We start from the raw sequence: 22,111 nt of genomic DNA on the forward strand, positions 1-22,111 counted from the left end.
AGGGCCGTGAGACCAGACCTCAAGGCCTGGCCTGGCGCCAGCACTGACAGCTCTGTCTGGGGCGTAGTTTATGGCCTCTCTGGAATGGGAGTACTCTTATTTTTCCCTATTATTTAAGCCGCAAACGTTTACAGAAGCCAGAATAGCAGGGTTAAAATTTTAAATGGCAGTTTTTACCCAAGATGGAGGTTACTATGCTTCCTAACAAGGTAAGTCCATGCCTTTGTCTCCCACACACCTCTGCTCCCTGCACTGTCTGGGGATCATGAAGTCAGGTCCTCCTGTAGACTTTCGTGAATGCGGGTGAGTTCTTCCAATCTCCTCTCCAGCTCCTGGGCCTGCTGCCTCAACTCTCTAGCTGACCGAGCCTTTGCGCCCTCATGTAAGTGCACTGACTCTCTCACTATGTTCACTACATCGATGAGAAGAAAAACACCTGCAGCGGCGATCCCAGCGATTCTGGCTCCTTTGCTTATGGCCAGAGCAGTGCCTCCAAAAGCTTTCTGCAGCTGATTGCCACCTTGGGCTGACACTGCCCCCGTGCGCATGATGCTTGTGGCCTCAGCTGCTAAGAGAGGATTGGATTTGACCAGATTGAAGGCACCGGCATTCTTCACAATATTTTCTAGGGATTGGATGCACTTACTACCTAAGGAAGCAATTTTGGGTGTCATGTGACTTAGAACCTCCTGGACCACCTTCTCTGTGTTGCTGCCAGGTGACACTAGGCGGCTGGCTTTGGCTTTTGCTGACTTGTTCTTTGAGTACTCCACGATGCCAGTGGTAACACTGGTCACAGAAGCTGCTGCCCCCAGTCCCACCCCAGTTGCAAAAAGCACTAGACTAACCCCTGCTGTCACAGGTGCCAGAGACAGGCCAATGATGGTCAGAATGCCAGACACAATGCCAGTGGAAGAGGCCGCCACTTGGGTGATGGTGCAGTCCCTGTGCACCTTGTCAACCTCATCAGCAAGTGCTTTGAGCTTTCCTATGCGTTCCTCAAGGTCCCCTTTCACCTGAGGAAACTGCTTCATAAACCTCTCCCTATACTCCTGCTCTGCTGAGGGCATGTCTTCGTCCTCCACGGCCATGAGTGTCTCCAGCTGGTGCAAGTCTGCATAGAGTGCATCTGCCTCATCCCTGTAATAATGAAGGACAGGTGATTAACGAAGGCAGGGGTATGAATCATTAAAGCTGAGACCCCTGACTGGATGAGCTCATGCAGGAAGCCCTGTCCTCTATGGTGGGAACGTGTGCGTCTACCCAGAATCCCTCAGATTACACCACATTGGCAGCCCCCATTCTGACTGGAAGCGGTCACTAAGCCTCACTGCCTGCCCCCTGGTCAGGGTTACTCCAGGGAGAAGAGAAGAGGGTCCCACAGGGAGGTCAGGAGTCCTCCAGCTCGCAGACAGGGTTGGAGGACATAATCACCCAGGGCCCTCTACCCCCAGAAGTGAGGGGATCAAATCAGGGAAAAAAGAAATGTGCCCCCCAGCCCCCAACACAGCCCTCCACTAGGCCCGGGGCTTTCTCAGTTCCGTGCCAGGTGCCTCAACTGCCTCACTCTAGTCCAGGGGTGGGCAAACATTTTGACTCGAGGGCCACAATGGGTTCTTAAACTGGACCGGAGGACCGGAACAAAAGCATGGATAGAGTGTTTGTGTGAACTAATATAAATTCAAAGTAAACATCATTACATAAAAGGGTACGGTCTTTTTTTTTTTTTTTTTTAGTTTTATTCATTTCAAACGGGCTGGATCCGGCCCGCAGGCCGTAGTTTGCCCACGGCTGCTCTAGTCCCAGCCCCACTGCCAAGCCTTCCTACCATCCTCCCACCAGGACCACCCTTCCTCCATCCAGACCCTGGGCTCTGACCTTGTTCCAGGCCTCTCTAGACCTCCGGACAAGATGACTGCACTGCTTTCTCAGCCTTGACCCTGCAGTTCACTCCAAGGCCTTCACCACAGTCCTATCAGACAGACTTGCTATTCCATTGAAGAGGGAGATGACATAAGCCCAGAGCCCCAGAGCCGGGCAGAGATACTGTCAGGATTCAACCCAACATGGTCCAGCTTCACTCCAGCTCTCCGCCTTCCAGGCCAGCAGGACCCTGCAGAGTCTGTACAATCCCTTTCTTATGGAGAGCAGGCTCTCTAGCCACAATCCTCAGGGACACACACTGTGGCAGGATTTTCCTGGCTTGTCCCACAGGACGTCCTGAGTGGCTCTCATGTCCAACAAGAAGGCGTTTGGGCCCTGTCTATTCCCAGCATCTTTTTAAAAGTTCACGTGAACTGCCCACCTACTATGCGTCAGTCATTAGGCTAAACAGTTTACACACATTATCTTATTTTCCTCACAATGAAATGGAACAGATGACTAAGACAGAGAGTGGTTAAGTAACAGGCCCAAGGTCATGTAACGTCCCCCTGCAGGCCTCATCTCTTCTCAACCTGAGGCCCTTCTCTGCCAACGAATGATATGAAGGAAATGTTCCTCATGGACTGTTGAGAAGGGACTTCTTCAACCCCAATCACAGGATCCTGCCTGGAGGAGTGTGCCTGCCAGAGGGATCTAGATGCAGGGGAGATGGGGGGACAATGCAGGCATCCCCTGGGGTTACCTGGACAACTTGGCCGCAGCCACAAATCTCTCCCAGGATTCATCACTCAGCAGGAGTTGCAGTTTCTCTTTGTTCCTTGGGTCATTTAAATACTCAACAACATGAACAAAGTCTTTGCCCTCTAGATGGAAAGAAAAAAGGATACGGTTAGAAGAAATCCTGGTAGAATGGAAATGGAATTGATATAAGCAATTGAATATAAATGTTCATCTTCCTGAGCAGCTGTCACCTGGCGGACTCTTATTTTTCTTAACCTGGGGTACTTTTGGTGAGTCACCTGGTGCTAGGGATGGAACTGTGTACCCCAAAATTTATATGTTGAAGCCCTGACTGCCCATGTGACTGTATTTTTTTAAATTAAATCTTTATTGTTCAGATTATTACAGTTGTTCCTCTTTTTTCCTTCCATAGCTCCCCTCCACCCGGTTCCCACCCCACCCTCTGCCCTTATCCCCCACCCCGCCCCCACTGTCCTCATCCATAGGTGTACAATTTTTGTCCAGTCTCTTCCTGCACCCCCCACACCCTTTTCCCCCCTGAGAATAGTCAGTCCACTCCCTTTCTATGCCCCTGATTCTATTATATTCACCAGTTTATTCTGTTCATCAGATTATTTATTCACTTGATTTTTAAATATATTTTATTGATTTTTTACAAAGAGGAAGGGAGAGGGATAGAGAGTTAGAAACATCAATGAGAGAGAAACACTGATCAGCTGCCTCCTGCACACCCCCTACTGGGGATGTGCCTGCAACCAATGTACATGCCCTTGACGGGAATTGTACCCTGGACCCCTCAGTTCACAGGCTGACGCTTTATCCACTGAGCCAAACCGGTTAGGGCAATTCATTTGATTTTTAGATTCACTTGTTGATAGATGTGTAGTTGTTGTTCATAATTTGTATCTTTACCTTTTTCTTCTTCTTTCTCTTCTTAAAGGATTTCTCTTCTTTCAGCATTTCATATAATACTGGTTTGGTGGTGATGAACTCCTTTAGCTTTTTCTTATCTGTGAAGCTCTTTATCTGTCCTTCAATTCTGAATGATAGCTTTGCTGGACAAAGTAATCTTGGTTGTAGGTTCTTGGCATTCATCACTTTGAATATTTCTTGCCACTCCCTTCTGGCCTGCATAGTTTCTGTTGAGAAATCAGCTGACAGTCGTATGGGTATTCCCTTGTAGTAACTGACTGTCTTTCTCTTGCTGCTTTTAAGATTCTCTCTTTGTCTTTTGCTCTTGGCATTTTAATTATGATGTGTCTTGGTGTGGTCCTCTTTGGATTCCTTTTGTTTGGGGTTCTCTGTGCTTCCTGGACTTGTAAGTCTATTTCTTTTAGCAGGTAGGGGAAGTTTTCTGTCATTATTTCTTCAAATAGGTTTTCAATATCTTGCTCTCTCTCTTGTTCTGGCACCCCTGTAATTCGGATGTTGGTACGCTTGAAGCTGTCCCAGAGGCTCCTTACACTATCTTCGTATTTTTGGATTCTTTTTTCATTTTGCTTTTCTGGTTGGGTGTTTTATGCTTCTTCGTATTTCAAATCTTTGACTTGATTCTTGCAATCCTCTATTCTGCTGTTGGGAGTCTGTATAATATTCTTTATTTCAGTCAGTGTATGCTTAATTTCTAGTTGGTCCTTTATCACAGCCTCGAGGGTCTCATTAGATTTCTTGTAGATCTCATTAAGTTTATTGGCAGTTTCTAGAAAATTCTTGAAAAACCTTAAAAGTGTGGTTTTGAACTCTATATCCAGTAGTTTGCTTTCCTCCATTTCTGTCATTTGTGTCCCTTTTCTTTGTCTCTGCATTTTTTATGCTTCCCTGTGTTGATAAAGTGGTTTTCTGTGCTGAGTGTCCTCTAGGGCCCAATGGTTCAGCCTCCCCAATTACTTGAGGAGGGCACTCTTGGTGCATTCCCTTGTGGGCTTTGTGCACAGTCTTGTTGTAGTTAAGCCTTGATTGTTGTAGTTATCACTGAGAGGAATTGACCTCCAGGCCAATTGGCTGTGAGAATCAGCTGTGTCTGCAGTGGGAGAACTTCTGTGCTGGAGACACCCCTCTGGGGCAAGACTTGCTTCAGTGGGACTTTGGTGCTCACTGAGTCTGCCCCTGAGTGTGTCCTTTATGGTTCCACGGGCTGCAAACTGGATGGTCCCACTCTGACCTCTGGTTTTCCTGGCTCCTGGATCTCTAGGAAGGTGCTAATCTAGCCTTTGCCTGAGGCTATCCAGCAAAAGCCTCCCTGCAGGGCTTGGGTGGGTCGGGTCCCACGGGATCAACAGGGTGGGGCTAGCAGTTATGGCTGCTCTCAGTCTTACCCTCAGAGGCTCTGCTGTAATCGCTGCAAGCCCCTCAGAGAGAAAGCTGCCCTCAAGTTCCAACCGATGCCAGACAGTCCCGCTTCTCCCGTATGAGTCTGGGGTTCTAGAGACTCACCTGGAACTGGAGCTCAGAGCCTGAGACTCCCTCCCGATTGAAAACAACAACTGCACCCTCAGCTGCCAGCCCACTCTGCATGCACCTCCACGCCTTAGTGTTTTACTTCCGCACTGTGCCTCCTCTGAGTCTTGGTATGCTTTTCTCTTTCCTTCTAGTTGTAGAATTTCCACTCAGCCAGCCTTCCTGTGGTTCTGGATGATGTCTGTTCCTTCTTTTAGTTGTATTTTTGAAGTGGTTGTGCGAGGCAGCAATCTCCGGTGTTTACCTATGCCGCCATCTTGGTTTTCCGGAAATACATTTTTTAAAAATTGTGACTCTCAGGGATTTGGAGACTCTGGAAATGCAGATAAGGGACTAGGGGCTGGTGTACATTTTATGTGTGCAGAGACAGGATGTAAATGTGTTTCCTGCCATCTACACACAAGGGACATTATTCTTATTTCACAGAAAAAGAAAGTGAAACTCAGACAGGAAAAGAAGGCCCAAAGCCAAGAAGCAGAAAGCTCACAGGTGGCATCCAAAGCCAACCATCAGACATTTCCTTACATTATGTGATTTCTGCACTCTACCCTATATTTTGCCTATGGGACTTTTTCAAATCTATACTAATAAAAAGGGTAATATGCTAATTAGACGAGGTTGACTGGCCATCTTCTGGACATCCGACTTCCTTCTGGACAAAGCCATGGTGGTGGGGGCCGGGGCAGAGGCAGTTAGGGGTGATCAGGCCGGCAAGGAGTTAGGGGCAATCAGGCCGGCAGGAGAGGGCAGTTGGGGTGAGATCAGGCAGGCAGGAGAGAATTGTTGGGGGTGAGATCAGTCCTGCAGGGGAGGGCAGTTGGGGACGAGATCAGTCCTGCAGGGGAGGGCAGTTAGGGACAATCAGGCAGGCTGGCAGAGGGGTTAGGGGCAATCAGGCAGGCAGGCAGGGAGCAGTTAGGAGCCAGGGGTCCCAGATTGCTAGAGGGATGGTGGAATGCTGGTTTAGGGATGTCCCACAGGAACAGGGCCTAAACCGGCAGTCAGATATCGCCCAGGGGGTCCCCGATTAGAGAGGGTGCAGGCTGGGCTGAACCCCGCCACCCTGTGCACAAATTTTGTGCATTGGGCCACTAGTTTAAAAATAATGTTTCAGATCACCCACCACTGACAGAGTAAAACTACCAGTCAAAGAGAATTCCTTCTGCTTCTCACAGATGCTCCAAGGTGGGCCGTGGAGTGGTGTCTTCAGGTGGGTGGGGGTTGGAGCCTCAGCTCTAAACCTGTGATCAATCAGTATCACCTCTCCCCCCTCCAGGCTGGTCTCAGGGGCCACAGCTCTCTGTGGGCATCTCTGACCCCATGTGGGCCCACTTCTTAAACAAGAAATAATTTTCTTTGCCTTTTAAAATTTTCTTCAATTCTGTAGTCTGTCTTCTCACATTCATTTTTTTTTTAAAAAAAATTTGTATTGATTTCAGAGAGGAAGGAAGAAGGAGAGAGAGAGACAGTAAAATCAATGATGAGGGAGAATCATATTGTTCGGCCACCTCATTCATGCCCCCTGCTAGGGATAGAGCCCCCAATCGGATATATGCCCTTGACTGGAATCAAACCTGGGACCCTTCAGTCCGCAAGCCGACACTTCATCCACTGAGCCAAACCAGCCAGGGAAAGAGATCATCTTGTTTATCCTCAGGAATGGACCAGCTACAGCCCTCCCTCAGGGACTTCAGAGCCTGCTCAGGAGCTGCTGGTTTCTGATCTGCCCTCTCCTCCCTTATGCTGCAACCTGAACAAGTATTTTCCTTTACTGTGTGTGTGTGTGTGTGTGTATGGGGGGGAAGGGGGATTTGGTTGCCTAGGCAACACAGTGTTGATTTGGGTGGGGGGAGGGGTGTTTTCTCCATTTCTTGCTTTATCCACTGAGGGAGAAAGTAAACCAGGGTTTAGATGGAGGGAACCCAGAGCACTACATCTGTGTATTTGTGGGCTAGGATGTGGGTGGGTGTGGGAAATAACAAAAGAGGCCTCTGCAGGGGTATCTGAGATCAACAGAAGAAGTTCCTGCCTGACAGTCACGCCTGGTACCCAGGTGTTTATAATTGGGAGCACAGATCAGGGCCCAGCACAGCTGTGGGGGGTGGCAGTTCTTTGGAAGGGAATGTTTCCACCAGGAACTGGCAGGTTCCAGGTATAGGGGACAAGAAATTCCCACCTCCCATGGGCTGTTCTGGCCTCGTTGGAGACATTGCATGAGTTGCAGAGGATGGGAGGCAGTGAGCAGCCTGAGGAGAGAGCCAGGAAGGAGGCCCTCCCACAGACTCCTGGTTGAGGGGACTCCCATTGGTCCCTCATGGGGGTTCGAGGGCACTCATCAATCCCCTTGGAGGTTCTTGTTTCCTGTGTAGCTTAACCAGCCTAGAGATGCTTCCCTTAATTCTAGATCATAAGCAGGAACCAGCTGGAGAGGAGGAAGCTGACTACCTGGGCAGATCCTGTCAGCTTCTGAGGTCATGGTGTCAGCAGTGGGATCTCAGAGTTTCCCCTTCAGCTCACCAGTCTGTGTCCAGCTGGAAGGAGGTGTCGCTTCACCCTTGGGGAAGAGAAAACAAGTTGTGGGGTCGAAGGTGAGCCAGCTGAGCAACAGGGAGCAGCGAGGGACTCCGTCTCAGGAGTTTCTTTCAGGGAAAGAAGGCCGCAAGTGCCAAGATGGACTCAATGCACTGTGTTTCCCTGTCTGCCGGGCTCTGCCATCTGCTAGTTAAGAGAAGGTACTCACCTCACTCCAGCCCACTCCAAGCCCAGTGACAGTCCCCTTGTCCTGTGGGGGCAGAAGGAGAAGATCCTCAAACAAGGAAACACACAGCTGAGGAGTCATAAAACCAAAGAAGCAGTAACACCAGACACAGAAGGAAAGATGGGAAGGAATGTTTTGGAAATGACTTGAGGTTGAGGACATTTGTGTTTACTAATCACTCAGCTAATATTGATGGTGTGTCTACCACAGGCTCCTTACAAGTTCCCTCACCACATACTCTCACACATTCCACGTGGTGGGCGCCGTGGTGGCTCCCATTTGGGCGTGGAGGAAACCATCACAAAGTCTAGGTTTTCACCTCAACTCGGGTTAGCCCAAGTCTCACAGTAGTGCTAGAGCTAGGACTCCAGCCCAAGTCTTCCTGATCTAAATCCCGTGTCTGTGAGGACTACGCTCAACTCTCTTTTATGTACAAAAATGTTTATTAATGTCTCTGTCTAACTTGTAAATAATACTTCTCATTTCCAAACGATGTCTTGCACCCTATGCCAAGTCTCTGTGTTGATAAATTCCTGGGGCTGTAGCTCCCAAGCCTGCACCCTTCTTGCTTCTAATACCCTCATCCCCTAAGGTCCTGGGGTCCTGAGGCCATGGCCCCATCCCTGCTGCCCAGCCCTCCTAATGGTGCCCGGTCTCTCTGCTGCCCACCCCCATCAGTGGACCTTAGCTTGTTTCTACTTCTTTATGTAAATAGAACACTCGTCTTGCATAAAAGTTTTGTCTGCATTTGAGATTGTTTCTCTTAAGATATTTCTAGAAGTAGAATGACTGGGTCAGAGGATATCTCCATATAAAAATTCCTTCAAACCTAGACCTCACTGCTATCCAAACAAATTGTACCAATTTACATTTATATTTACAATTTACACTTTACATTTATACTCACAGGATATGAGGTGTTCATCCTTTCCATCTTCCACTTCACAGTAGTGATTTTTTAAAGAAACACCTCTTTTTAAAAAATTTGTGTTATGTTAAAAAGCTGCACAACATAAAATTTACCACCTTAACCATTTTTAACGTTACCATTCAATAGTGTTAAATATATTTACATTATTGTGCAACCATTCTCCAGAACTCTCTGCATCTTGCAAAACAGAAACTCTGTACCCACTAAACAGTAACTGCCCATTCCCCCTCAAAACTGCCATTCTTCCTCCCATCTCTACGGATTTGAGTGCCTCATAAAAGTGGAATCAGACAATATTTGTCCTCTGAAACTGGCTTATTTCACTTAGCATAGTGTCCTAAAGCTTTGTGCATGTTGGCACATGGGCCAGAATCCCCTTCCTTATTAAGGCATATATATATATATATATATTTGAATTTTTAGGACATTTATTTGAGCCAAACTGAGTAACATCACCAATGCTCTGGAGAATACAGTTTCTCAGCTTCTTCTATTCATGTGAAATGAAGGAGGGGATGTAAGGAAGGTTACATGAAGGTCGGAGAATCGTTGGGATTGGATGACAGGATAGTTAAAAGAATGTGCTCTTTTTAAAAAAAGTACTGTATGTCTATTGATTTTAGAGAGAGGAGGTGAATGAGAGAGAGAGATAGAAACATCAGTGAGAGAGAAGCATCCATTGGCTGGCTCTTGCACGTCCCCTCCTGGGAAATGAGCCCACATCCAGACCATTTGCCCTCACTGGGAACGGAACCAGTGACCTTGGGTTCATGGATCGATGCCCAACCTCTGCAGCACACCAGCTGGGCAAGATTGTGCTCCCTTGAGGGTGTTTATTTCAGATGTGTGCTCACCTAGAAACAGTGGGCAGGGCTTGCTTAAGGAAAACAAAGCATTTACTAAGACGTATATGACTGGGATGTGACCATGTACCATGACCTGTCCAGGTAGGAATTTATGATCGCATCACCCCGTGGGGGTAGTTGGCAAAGGACCCCTTTATTCATCCACAGTCCCCCCTTTGAGCATAAATCAATTTGAAGGATGCATTAATGACCAACCTTTTGGTTGGATAGTGTGGTCTCACAGTGCTAGGAAGGCTCATTCCTAGGAAGTGTCAGTATCAACTTGTTGATACTTGGGAGGGGCAATACTGTAATCATGAGCCTGTGTTGAGGCTGAGTTTCCCAAAATGGGACAGATAGGTAAAGGGAAGGCAGTCAGGCCTTATGGCCTTCACTGTGAAAAAACACTCTGGCTCTGGCTGGGTAGCTCAGTTGGTTAAAGCATCACTCACTCTGGTTCGCCATGGTTCTGGGTTCGAACATACACAACATATATGAATGGCACATGCAAGAGTCAACCAATGAATGCATAATTAAGCAAACAATCCATGTTTTTCTCTCTCTCTCTCAATCTCAAATTAGTAATGATAGTAAGCACTCTGGATCATTTTTGTTCTCTGAACTGTCATGATATAAACAGATCTTTCCGTAGAGAGGATTTCTCTCCGTTCCTTCTGGGACTAACTTGCCTTGGGAGACAGGGAAGAAAGCAAATGCTGATTGTCTATAGACGTTATTTTAAGAAGCAAAACAGCCTTCATCAACTACCTCTCCTGAGACCTGCCTGACACAAAGAGCCAAGGACTTGTTGGTATATTAATAGCTGATCCTAAGGTGGCTGACCTGCGTGGTCTTTGCTGTGTCCCAGAATGCTCTAGACCAGTGGCTCCCAACTAGGAGCACATGCCCAATAGGGGGACAATTTGGTTTTTAAAGGGTGAAATTCAATTCACAAATGTGTTATTAACATTGAATTTTTTGCATTTCTTATGGTTCTAGGGACCTCATATACAGTAGTATATAAATACGTATTGTGACATATTTATGCATTTCAGTTCTCTATTACAGGTTTTGAAACTTTAGGTGCTATTTTTTCATATCACTTCATAGTATTATTATTTTTTAATTTCTTAGTGATTACTTCCTCAGAACTTCAACTGCCCTTTCGTTCTTTTATTTTTTTCTTTCATGGATGCCATGTTCTTTGGAACCTTGCTTAGACCATGTTAATGGTCATTTAGGCTCCCTCCATGTGAATAGGAGTTCACTTTTTGAGTAATAAGAATTATATGTCACGGGGGGAGGGCATCAGGATTTTAGAGATGCTTAGGTAGGGCATGGCCAAAAATGATTGGGAACCACTGCTCTCCACCTTACAAATAATTCTTCCAATAACCTTAGAACTTTGTGGTCGGAACACCAAAGGAGGAACGCAGGAGGCCTAAAGTTGTAAAGAAGTATAAAGGTATTAGACCATCTGGAAACAGATGGGCTGAGCACAAAAAGGCACCAGCACTGAGGGACTGGGGAGTCAGAGCTTTTAAAGGTCTGTTCTTTGGGGAATTTGCTAAGCAGACCAGAGTTTTGGCAAGTACTGAGAAGGGAATGTTACTGATCTAAGCGGAAGAGAATGTCGGTTGGAAATGATGTAAAGGACAGTTTCTCTGGGGAGGGGACATGGAGTCCATTGTTTGGTCAGACCTAGCCCTGTGCACCGTTTGTATCTGTAAACAAGTGGCCCACTCTACTCTGTGCTGCCCCTCCGTCTCCTGGGTGTGTCCCATGACAGGGAGAACACCCAGCCTCTTGACCACACAGCAAACCCCAGTTTCCCTCCATCTGGTTTTCTTGTCGATCTTGATGAAAAAACTATGACTCGGATTTCACACAAATTACCCCCACTGATTTAATGTACTTCTGGCAGTTCTATCAGCTTTCTGGAAGGTCCATTTACTTCCTCCTGTCTCCTTCCTGCAGCCATCATCTGTGTATATAAAAAGCCAGCATCCGAAACGAGAGGAATGACCGATGACCGGTCGCTACGATGCCCACTGTGGCCAGCGAACTGGCCTGATCAGTGGGTGGGGCCTGCAGGTCAACCTCCTGCGGCCCACCCCACAGCCAGCCCGCCCCTGAGTGGCCTGCCCCACCTCAATAGGACTGCAGCCCCTCATCCAGGGTGGCCCCACTGCCAATGCACCCCCACCATCCTGATCGGCCCGCAGCCCCTCCCCCAGTTGGCCCTGTCCCCAATGGGCCCCCACTACCCTGATCAGCCTGCAGCCCCTCCCGCTACCCGGACCCACCCCAGATCAGCCCCACACCCCAATCAGGGGAAGGGCTAGCTGGCCAACCCCCATGGCCCCGCCCCAGGCCGTTGGCCCCCTGGTCGGCACCCCCCACCCACAGCCTCTCCGTATGGCTGGCCATGCCCCCAATAGGCCCCCCAACCCCAATCGCCTGCGGCCCTTCCCCTCAGCCAGCCCAGCCCTGATGAGGCCCTCATCAGGGTGGCAGGCTGGCCAACATCCTGTCATCTCCTCCTCCCTACAGGCCTAGCCCCGATCTTCTCTGATAGGGGCCAGGCCGCCCGGGACCCCACCTGTTTACGAATTTGTGCACTGGGCCTCTAGTGTTTTTATATATGAGGAGAAAGAGGAAAAGAGGAATGTGAAAAACATGAGTCCCTGGGAAAATCTGATTGTTGAGGGTGATCAGGCGGGCAGGAGAGGGAAGTTGGGGGCCATCAGTCTGGCAGGGGAGCAGTTAGGTGTCAATCAGGCTGGCAGGGAGCAATTAGGGGGCGATCAGGCTGGCAGGCATAAGCAGTTAGGGACAATCAGGTAGGCAGGCAGGCGAGTGGAGCCAGCTGTCCCGCATTGTGAGAGGGATGTCCCACTGCTGGACATCTCCCGAGGTGTCCCAGGTTGGAGACGGTGCAGGCCGGGCTGAGGGACACCTATCCCCCTCGCCCCCATCCATGAATTTCATGCACCGGGCCTCTAGTAGTGACAATAATCCTTGTCTTAGGAAGTGTAAGGATGAGAAGATGGAGGGGGCCTCTATCTTCCCCAACTTACCTCCAATCTCCCTCTGGCTGATTTGGAACAAGACCCACTTGTTCTTAGCTGTGCACATCCACCAGGCAGCTTTTTCTGCACAAAAACCAGACACGTAATCCGGAGCCAGTGGCATAGAAGGAGCAAAATTAAAAGCAAATGCGGAAATTCCAGGAAGCTGAAGTTTTCAGAGGATCATGATCAACTACTAGACCCGCTCTGCTTGCTAACCCCTTAGAGAAGCTCGCCCATGTCTTTCTGGGCTCAGTCCGTCCAGCCTCACGAGGCTTCTGGGACCCGCAGGCCGGACGAAATGTCCGGGCACAAAGCTGAAACGCCCAAGATGGACGCCCAGTGGCTGTTGTGGACCCCGGAAGCCAACGTGGCATATGTCAGCCTGCTCATCCATGAGGCGCCACGGCCACCTCCCAGTGTTTCAGGGAGGGGCGGCAGAGTGATCATAGTATCGCGTGACAACACTGACTAATTTCAGAGAGAAAAAGCCAAGGGGACGCAGGCTTTGCACCAGGCAACGAAGGGTAGCTCAGTTGGTTAAAGCATCACTCACTCTGGTTCGCCATGGTTGTGGATTCTAACATTCATGTCATATATGAATGGCACATGCAAGAGTCAATCAATGAATGCATAATTAAGCGAACAATCAATGTTTCTCTCTCTCTCTCTCTCTCTCTCTCTCTCTCTCTCTCTCTCTCAATCTCAAATTAGTAATAATGGAAAGCACTCTGTATCAGTTCTGTTCTATGAACTGTCATGATGGAAACAGATCTTTTCCGTAGAGAGGATTTCTCTCAGTTCCTTCTGGGACTAACCTGCCTTGGGAGACAAGGAAGAAAGCAAATGCTGATTGTCTGTAGACTTTGTTTTAAGAAGCAAAACAGCCTTCATCAACTACCCCTCCTGAGACCTGCCTGACACAGAGAGCCAAGGACTTGTCGGTATATTAATAGCTGATCCTAAGGTGGCTGACCTGCGTGGTCTTTGCTGTGTCCCAGAATGCTCTAGACCAGTGGCTCCCAACTAGGAACACACGCCCCATAGGGGGACAATTTGGTTTTTAAAGGGTGAAATTCAAGAATGTGTTATTAACATTGAATTTTTTGCATTTCTTATGGTTCTAGGGACCTCATATACAGTAGTATATAAATACGTATTGTGACATATTTATGCATTTCAGTTCTCTATTACAGGTTTTGAAACTTTAGGTGCTATTTTTTCATATCACTTCATAGTATTATTATTTTTTAATTTCTTAGTGATTACTTCCTCAGAACTTCAACTGCCCTTTTGTTCTTTTATTTTTTTCTTTCATGGATGCCATGTTCTTTGGAACCTTGCTTAGACCAAGTTAATGGTCTTTTAGGCTCCCTCCATGTGAATAGGAGTTCACTTTTTGAGTAATAAGAATTATTACGCATCAGGATTTTAGAGATGCTTAGGTGGAGGATGGCCAAAAAATGATTGGGAACCACTGCTCTCCACCTTACAAATAATTCTTCCAATAACCTTAGAACTTTGTGGTCGGATCACCAAAGGAGGAACGTTAGGAGGCCTAAAGTTGTAAAGAAGTATAAAGGTATTAGACCATCTGGAAACAGATGGGCTGAGCACAAAAAGGCACCAGCACTGAGGGACTGGGAGTCAGAGCTTATAAAGGTCTGTTCTTGCCCTGGCCAGTTTGGCTCAGTGGATAGAGCATCGGCCTGCGGACTCAAGGGTCCTGGTTTCAATTCTGGCCAAGGGCATGTACCTTGGTTGCGGGCACATACCCAGTAGGGGGTGTGCAGGAGGCAGCTGATTGATGTTTCTCTCTCATCAATGTTTCTGACTCTCTATCCCTCCCCCTTCCTTTCTGTAAAAAAAATCAATAAAATATATTTTTTTTAAAAAGAAAATGATGGTTTTTTTGTTTTTTGTTTTTGTTTTTTTTCAAAAAAAGGTCTGTTCTTTGGGGAATTTGCTAAGCAGACCAGAGTTTTGGCAAGTACTGAGAAGGGAATGTTACTGATCTAAGCGGAAGAGAATGTCGGTTGGAAATGATGTAAAGGACAGTTTCTCTGGGGAGGGGACATGGAGTCCATTGTTTGGTCAGACCTAGCCCTGTGCACCGTTTGTATCTGTAAACAAGTGGCCCACTCTACTCTGTGCTGCCCCTCCGTCTCCTGGGTGTGTCCCATGACAGGGAGAACACCCAGCCTCTTGACCACACAGCAAACCCCAGTTTCCCTCCATCTGGTTTTCTTGTCGATCTTGATGAAAAAACTATGACTCGGATTTCACACAAATTACCCCCACTGATTTAATGTACTTCTGGCAGTTCTATCAGCTTTCTGGAAGGTCCATTTACTTCCTCCTGTCTCCTTCCTGCAGCCATCATCTGTGTATATAAAAAGCCAGCATCCGAAACGAGAGGAATGACCGATGACCGGTCGCTATGGTGCCCACTGTGGCCAGTGAACTGGACTGATCAGTGGTGGGGCCTGCAGGCCAACCTCCGGCGGCCCCTCCCCCCAGCCAGCCCGCCCCTGAGTGGCCTGCCCCACCTCAATAGGACTGCAGCCCCTCATCCAGGGTGGCCCCACTGCCAATGCACCCCCACCATCCTGATCGGCCCGCAGCCCCTCCCCCAGTTGGCCCTGTCCCCAATGGGCCCCCACTACCCTGATCAGCCTGCAGCCCCTCCCGCTACCCGGACCCACCCCAGATCAGCCCCCACACCCCAATCAGGGGAAGGGCTAGCTGGCCAACCCCCATGGCCCCGCCCCAGGCCGTTGGCCCCCTGGTCGGCACCCCCCACCCACAGCCTCTCCGTATGGCTGGCCATGCCCCCAATAGGCCCCCCAACCCCAATCGCCTGCGGCCCTTCCCCTCAGCCAGCCCAGCCCTGATGAGGCCCTCATCAGGGTGGCAGGCTGGCCAACATCCTGTCATCTCCTCCTCCCTACAGGCCTAGCCCCGATCTTCTCTGATAGGGGCCAGGCCGCCCGGGACCCCACCTGTTAACGAATTCATGCACTGGGCCTCTAGTGTTTTTATATATGAGGAGAAAGAGGAAAAGAGGAATGTGAAAAACATGAGTCCCTGGGAAAATCTGATTGTTGGGGGTGATCAGGCCAGCAGGAGAGGGCAGTTGGGGGCCATCAGGCTGGCAAGGGAGCAGTTAGGTGTCAATCAGGCTGGCAGGGAGCAATTAGGGGGCAATCAGGCTGGCAGGCATAAGCAGTTAGGGACAATCAGGTAGGCAGGCAGGCGAGTGGAGCCAGCTGTCCCGCATTGTGAGAGGGATGTCCCACTGCTGGACATCTCCCGAGGTGTCCCAGGTTGGAGACGGTGCAGGCCGTGCTGAGGGACACCTCCCACCCTGGCCCCCATCCATGAATTTCATGCACCGGGCCTCTAGTAGTGATAATAATGTTTGTCTTAGGAAGTGTAAGGATGAGAAGGTGGAGGGGGCCTCTATCTTCCCCAACTTACCTCCAATCTCCCTCTGGCTGATTTGGAAGAAGAACCACTTGTTCTTAGCTGTGCAGATCCACCAGGCAGCTTTTTCTGCTTGAAAAACCGGACACATAATCCGGAGCCAGTGGCATAGAAGGAGCAAAATTAAAAGCAAATGCGGAAATTCCAGGAAGCTGAAGTTTTCAGAGGCTCATGATCAACTACTAGACCTGCTCTGCTTGCTAACCCCTTAGAGAAGCTAGCCCCTGTCTTTCTGAGCGCAGTCCGTCCAGCCTCACGAGGCTTCTGGGATCAGCAGGCCGGACGAAATGGCCGGTCACAAAGCAGAAATGCCCAAGACTGACGTGGCTATGCGTGGACCCTGGAAGCCAACGTGGCACTTATGTAAGCCTGCTCCGTGGGGCGCCACGGCCACCTCCCAGCGTTTCAGGGAGGGGCGGCAGAGTGATCATGGTATCACTGACAACACTGACAAATCTCAGAGAGAAAAAGCCAAGGCAAGGGGAGAGGCAGGCCTTGCACCAGGCAATGCAGGGCAAGCAGGGCCAAGACTCAGAGCAAGTGTCACAGTTGGCCTCTGGCCCTGTTTACAGTTATTTTCTGTCTTTTTTTCCCTATAATCTGCCTTCCTCCTGCTTCCTCAACATTCACCAGCCTGACTGCCACTGGTCACCCCACATCCCCTTTGAGGAGCAGAACTCATGCCAGACTCACAGGGGTGGAGTCCTGTTGTCCAAAGGGCCCTCTGATAAGAACGCAGAAATGACCCCAGACGGACGTCCTTGGCCTCGGTGAACACGGTCTCCTGGCGGAACAACTGGGGTGGGGGCTACAAAGCCACATGAGGTGAGGTGGGCGCCTGTTGGCATGGGCTGAGATCACCCCACTTAGGGACCCAAAAGACCCAGTGACTATTTAGTAGGGCCCAGCTGGACACCTGACATCACTAGAAAGATCACCTGGGATGACGACAGCTCAGAGCGGGGGTCGTTCTCTGTGGCTGTGGTTTCCCATCCTGGTTGCTCAACATTGTGGGTTTATTGAGTTTCTCAAAAATCCCTCTCCCAGAAGTTTTAGTGGTTTCAGGAAGGAGAAAATTAGAAACATATATTTAATCTGTCACTGTTACCTGACAACTACCCTAAAATTCAGAGCTCCAATCTGCTCACTAAATTCCAACTGCCATGCTGGAATCTGGGAATACACATGTGTTTAGGACCCCGTACCCATCCTCACGGATATCGGTTAAGCAGGAAGAAATGGGCATATTCAAGGGAAAGGAATACAAGTCCACAATCCTTGAGGGTCACATGGATCTTGGATTTCAGAATGTATCAGATTTTAGAAAGATAATATGGGGCATATAGCATTGTTCTCACAGCACACCACATGGGAATGAAACACGATTCATATTGCTGCAGTGAAATGTATGAGAATTCCCAGTAAGCAGGCTAAAGAAAAAGACTATAAATAGCCTCCCATCTATTCAGGGCAGGTTTAAAAACCAAATGATTTACCCCAGCTGGTTTTGCTCAGTAGATAGAGTGTCGGCTTTGGGACTGAAGGGTCCTGGGTTCGATTCCAGTCAGGGGCAAATGCCTGGGTTGCGGGCTTGAACTCCAGTAGGGGTCGTGCAGAAGGCAGCCGATCAATGATTCTCTCTCATCATTGATGTTTCTATATATCTTTCTCTCTCCCTCTCCTACTTCTCTGAAATCAATAAAAATATATTAAAAACAAACAAACAAAAAACAAAATATTTAACAAACCAAGCCCCGTTTTCAGCTTGGGGATCCTGAGTTGTTGATCAGCCCCGTGACCCTCTACAATGCATTACCTTCAATAAATGAGGTTTGTACAAAGTACTGTGGGTATAGACTGGAAGGCTTCACAGAGGAGGTGATAGTTGAGCTAGGCTTTGAAGACTGAATAGGAACTCACCAGAAAGGAACGTGAGTTCTAGGGAGTCCCCAAGGTCAAAGACTATGTTCAGAGTGAGCAGCTCAAGCAAAGGCCCAGGGGTTTGAAGCCAGAAAAAAAATGTCACTTTGCTTCCTGCTCCTGGAGAATATGAGCAACGGGGCAGCTTGGTTTGGGTTCTAGAGCCAGGTCTCTGCCCACAGGATGAGGCTACTCTTTCCAGGTAAAGCATGAACTGGAGTAGGGATGCGATGGGATGACAGACAGGCAGGGCAGGTCACAGAGAACCGTCTGGGCCACACCAAGAAGTTTGGGCTTCACCCTGTAGGACGGCATTTCTCAGAGAGTGGCCCCCAAAGTCTCTCAAGGAGTCCAAGAGGTCAAGAGCATGATCACGTTACGCGTTTGCTTTTTAAAAAGTTTGTTGACACGTGCAATAATGCAAAAGCTGTGCTGAGTAACACTGCCGGCACCTTAAGAAGAGCCAAGCCATACAGGTGGGCAGTCATTTTATGCCTCACCACTAGGCACTCGCAATTGTTTTAGAGCTTGCTTTACTTCAGAACATCCTTGGTGATTCCCTCCCTGTGTTCATTACAATAGCTAAGATATGGGTACAACCCAAGTGAATAAAAAAGTGGTGGCACATATATACAATGGAATATTGCTTGGCCATAAAAAAGAATAAAATCTTACCTACTACTTGCAACATCATGGATGGACCTCCTAGAGCAGCCGTGGGCAAACTACGGCCCGTTTGAAATGAATAAAACTAAAAAAAAAAAAAAAGACCGTACCCTTTTATGTAATGATGTTTACTTTGAATTTATATTAGTTCACACAAACACTCCATCCATGCTTTTGTTCTGGCCCTCCGGTCCAGTTTAAGAACCCATTGTGGCCCTCGAGTCAAAAAGTTTGCCCACCCCTGTCCTAGAGGGTATTTTGCTAAGTGAAATAAGTCAGAGAAAGACAAATATCATATGATTTCACTTATATGTGGAATCTAAAGAACAAAATACATGAACAAACAAAATTAAAACAGACTCATACCACAGAAAATAGACGGATGGTTGCCAGATGGGAGGAGGGAGGGGATTGGCTGAAAAAGGTGAAGGATTGAGAAGTACAAATTGGTAGTTACAAAATAGTCACAGGGATGTGAAGTTCAGCATAAGGAATAGAGTCAATAATCCTATTTAGTAAAGAGGGGGTATGCAAATTGACTGCTATGCCATCACAAAGATATTGCCACCCATAGCCACAAGATGGCTGCGCCCAGTCCCCTCAGCCTGCCTGAGTCCCCTAGTCCCAGGGTGCGGCAGGCAAGCAGCACGGCCAGACCTATGCCTGCCACCGGATTCCCCCAGTCCTTTCACAGAAAATGGGTTGCCTCAAAAGTTGGTTAAGCTTCTTAGGACAAAAAGCATTCAAAATATTTGAAAAGGGAATTCCAATATTTATAAAAGTTTGGACTAGACAATTCAAGGTTATTTCCACTACAACCTTCTATGATTTTGTGATATTAACATTCTGAATTCACATAGTACCAGCTGTATTGTATGTTAGCAGATATCATTTAAATGAATCACCATTATTTTTAAAATAACTCATAAAACCACACTGTTTGTATGTCAAGGACATTCTGTGTGATTTTCCTTATGATTGGAGATAATGCCCCTAAACAGGCAGTTGGATATCCCTCAAGGGGTCCCAGATTAGAGAGGGTACAGGACAGACTGAGGGACATCCCCCGCCCTCAGTGCACGAATTTCATGCACCAGGCCTCTAGTATTGTAATAACTATGATTAGTACCAGGTGGGCACTGGAATTATTGGGGGAATCACTTTGTAAAGTATATGATTGTCTAACCACTATGCTGTACACCTGAAACTAATTCAAGGTAATATTGAATGCAAACTGTAATTGAAAAATAAAAATGTAAACTTGAGGGCGGATTTCCCTCGGAGATGCTTGCAGCCATTACCGGGACACTGAGACGCGCGATCCGGGTGCGGAGAATCACCATAGTTGCTCTCTCCGACCTTTGACTCCCTGAGACCCCGCCCCACCCAGGCTGCGGCAGAGGCTTTTGCATGTGAATGCCCCGGCCCTTTGCAACCTGGTAATTACCTAACTACAGCTCAGCCAGGCAGACCCGGAACTTCCAAGAGAAGGCCCAAGGCCCCGCAGCGGCTTGCATTGCTTCACAGCTGAGCCTCTTCGTGGCTCCGGCTGTTCGGCCTCAGGCAGGGGCTGAATTAGCACCTCCTTAGATCCAGGAGCCACTGTACCCAGTGGTCAGAGGGGGACCATTCTCCCACTTCAGACATGGCTTATTCCCACAGCCAATTGGCCTGGAGGTCAATTCCTCCCAGTGATCCTACAACAACCAAGGCACCAAGAGTGCACCAAGAGTGTCCACCCCAGGTAACTGGGGAGGCTGAGCCACTGGGCCCTACAGGACACCTGGCGCGCAGGGCCACTCTATCAACACAGGGAAGCAGCCAAAATGCGGAGACAAAGAAACAGGTCACAGTTGGCAGAAACGGAGGAGGGCAGACGACTGGATATAGAGTTCAAGGCCACGTTTATAAGGTTTGTCAAGAATTTTATGGAAACCGCCGATAAATTTAATGAATCCCTCAAGGAGTATAGTGAGACCATGGAGGACATGAAAAAGGACCAACTAGAAATTAAGCATACACTGACTGAAATAAAGAATAATTTACAGAGATCCAACAGCAGACAAGAGGATCCCAAGAATCAAGTCAAAGATTTGAAATACAAAGAAACAAAAAATACCCAACCGAAAAAGAAAAAAGAAAAGAGATTCAAAAAATATGAAGATAGTGTAAGGAACCTCTGGGACAACTTCAAGCGTACCAACATCAGAATTATAGGGGTACCAGAAGGAGAGAGAGGGCAAGATATTGAAAACCTTTTTGAAGAAATAATGACAGAAAACTTCCCCCACCTGGTGAAAGAAATGGACTTACAAGTCCAGGAAGCGCAGAGAACCCCAAACAAAAGGAATCCAAAGAGGACCACACCAAGACACATCATAATTAAAATGCCAAGAGCAAAAGATAAAGAGAGAATCTTAAAAGCAGCAAGAGAAAGACAGTCAGTTACCTACAAGGGAGTACCCATCCGACTGTCAGCTGATTTCTCAACAGAAACCATGCAGGCCAGAAGAGAGTGGCAAGAAATATTCAAAGAGATGAATAGCAAGAACCTGCAACCAAGATTACTTTATCCAGCAAAGCTATCATTCAGAATGGAAGATCAGATAAAGAGCTTCACGGATAAGAAAAAGCTAAAGGAGTTCATCACCACCAAACCAGCATTATATGAAATGCTGAAAGGTATTCTTTAAGAAGAGGAAGAAGAAAAAGGAACTCTTACCATTTGCCACAGCATGGATGGAACTGGAGAGCGGATAAATACCACAAGATCTCACTTATTTGTGGAATATAATGAACAACATAAACTGATGAACAAGGACTGATCCAGAGACGGAGAGGCTTTGATTGGACTGTCGGGCCTTGGAGGGAAGGTAGGGGAGGGTGGGGGCAAGGGGGAAAGATCAACCAAAGGACTTATATGCAAGCATATAGGCCTAACCAATGGACACGGACAACGGGGGGGTGAGGGGATGAGCGGGGAGGGTGGGGGGGTAGAGGGTACACATATGTAATATCTTAATCAATAAAAAATATTAAAAAAAAAAAAGAAAAAGAAAAATGTAAAAATACTGCTAAATAGCCCTGGCCAAATGGCTCAAAAAGATTGCAGGTTCCATCCCTGGTTGGGGCACACACAAAGTAACCAATCAATATTTCTCTCTCACATCAACGCTCCTCTGCCTCTCTCCCTTCCTTTCTCTCTAAAATCAATAAACGTATCCTCAAATGAGGGTTTTTTCAAAGTACTGTTAAATGTTATCAATGGGAAAAAATCCTTGATGAAACAGTAAAATTATTGTATTTACTAAGCCTTGACCCTTGAGTATGTGACTTTTTAAAATATTTTTTA

At 47.8% G+C, this 22,111-nt stretch overlaps 1 protein-coding gene across 1 annotated transcript in view; it reads right to left on the reverse strand.

The window, feature by feature from the left end:
• Positions 1-263: 263 nt before the first annotated feature.
• LOC308514017 (apolipoprotein L2-like) overlaps positions 264-22,111 on the reverse strand; it is a gene marked incomplete at both ends in the record, with an annotated part of 39,182 nt that continues 17,334 nt past the window's right edge. Inside the window, 2 exons of the mRNA XM_081084046.1 lie at positions 264-1,140; positions 2,627-2,785. Of these exons, the coding sequence (XP_080940172.1) occupies positions 264-1,140; positions 2,627-2,785 (1,036 nt within the window). The remainder of the gene's footprint in view (positions 1,141-2,626; positions 2,786-22,111) is intronic.

The sequence above is a fragment of the Myotis nattereri genome, assembly GCF_964212035.1.
Source record: "Myotis nattereri genome assembly, chromosome: 2".
Classification (NCBI taxonomy): domain Eukaryota; kingdom Metazoa; phylum Chordata; class Mammalia; order Chiroptera; family Vespertilionidae; genus Myotis; species Myotis nattereri.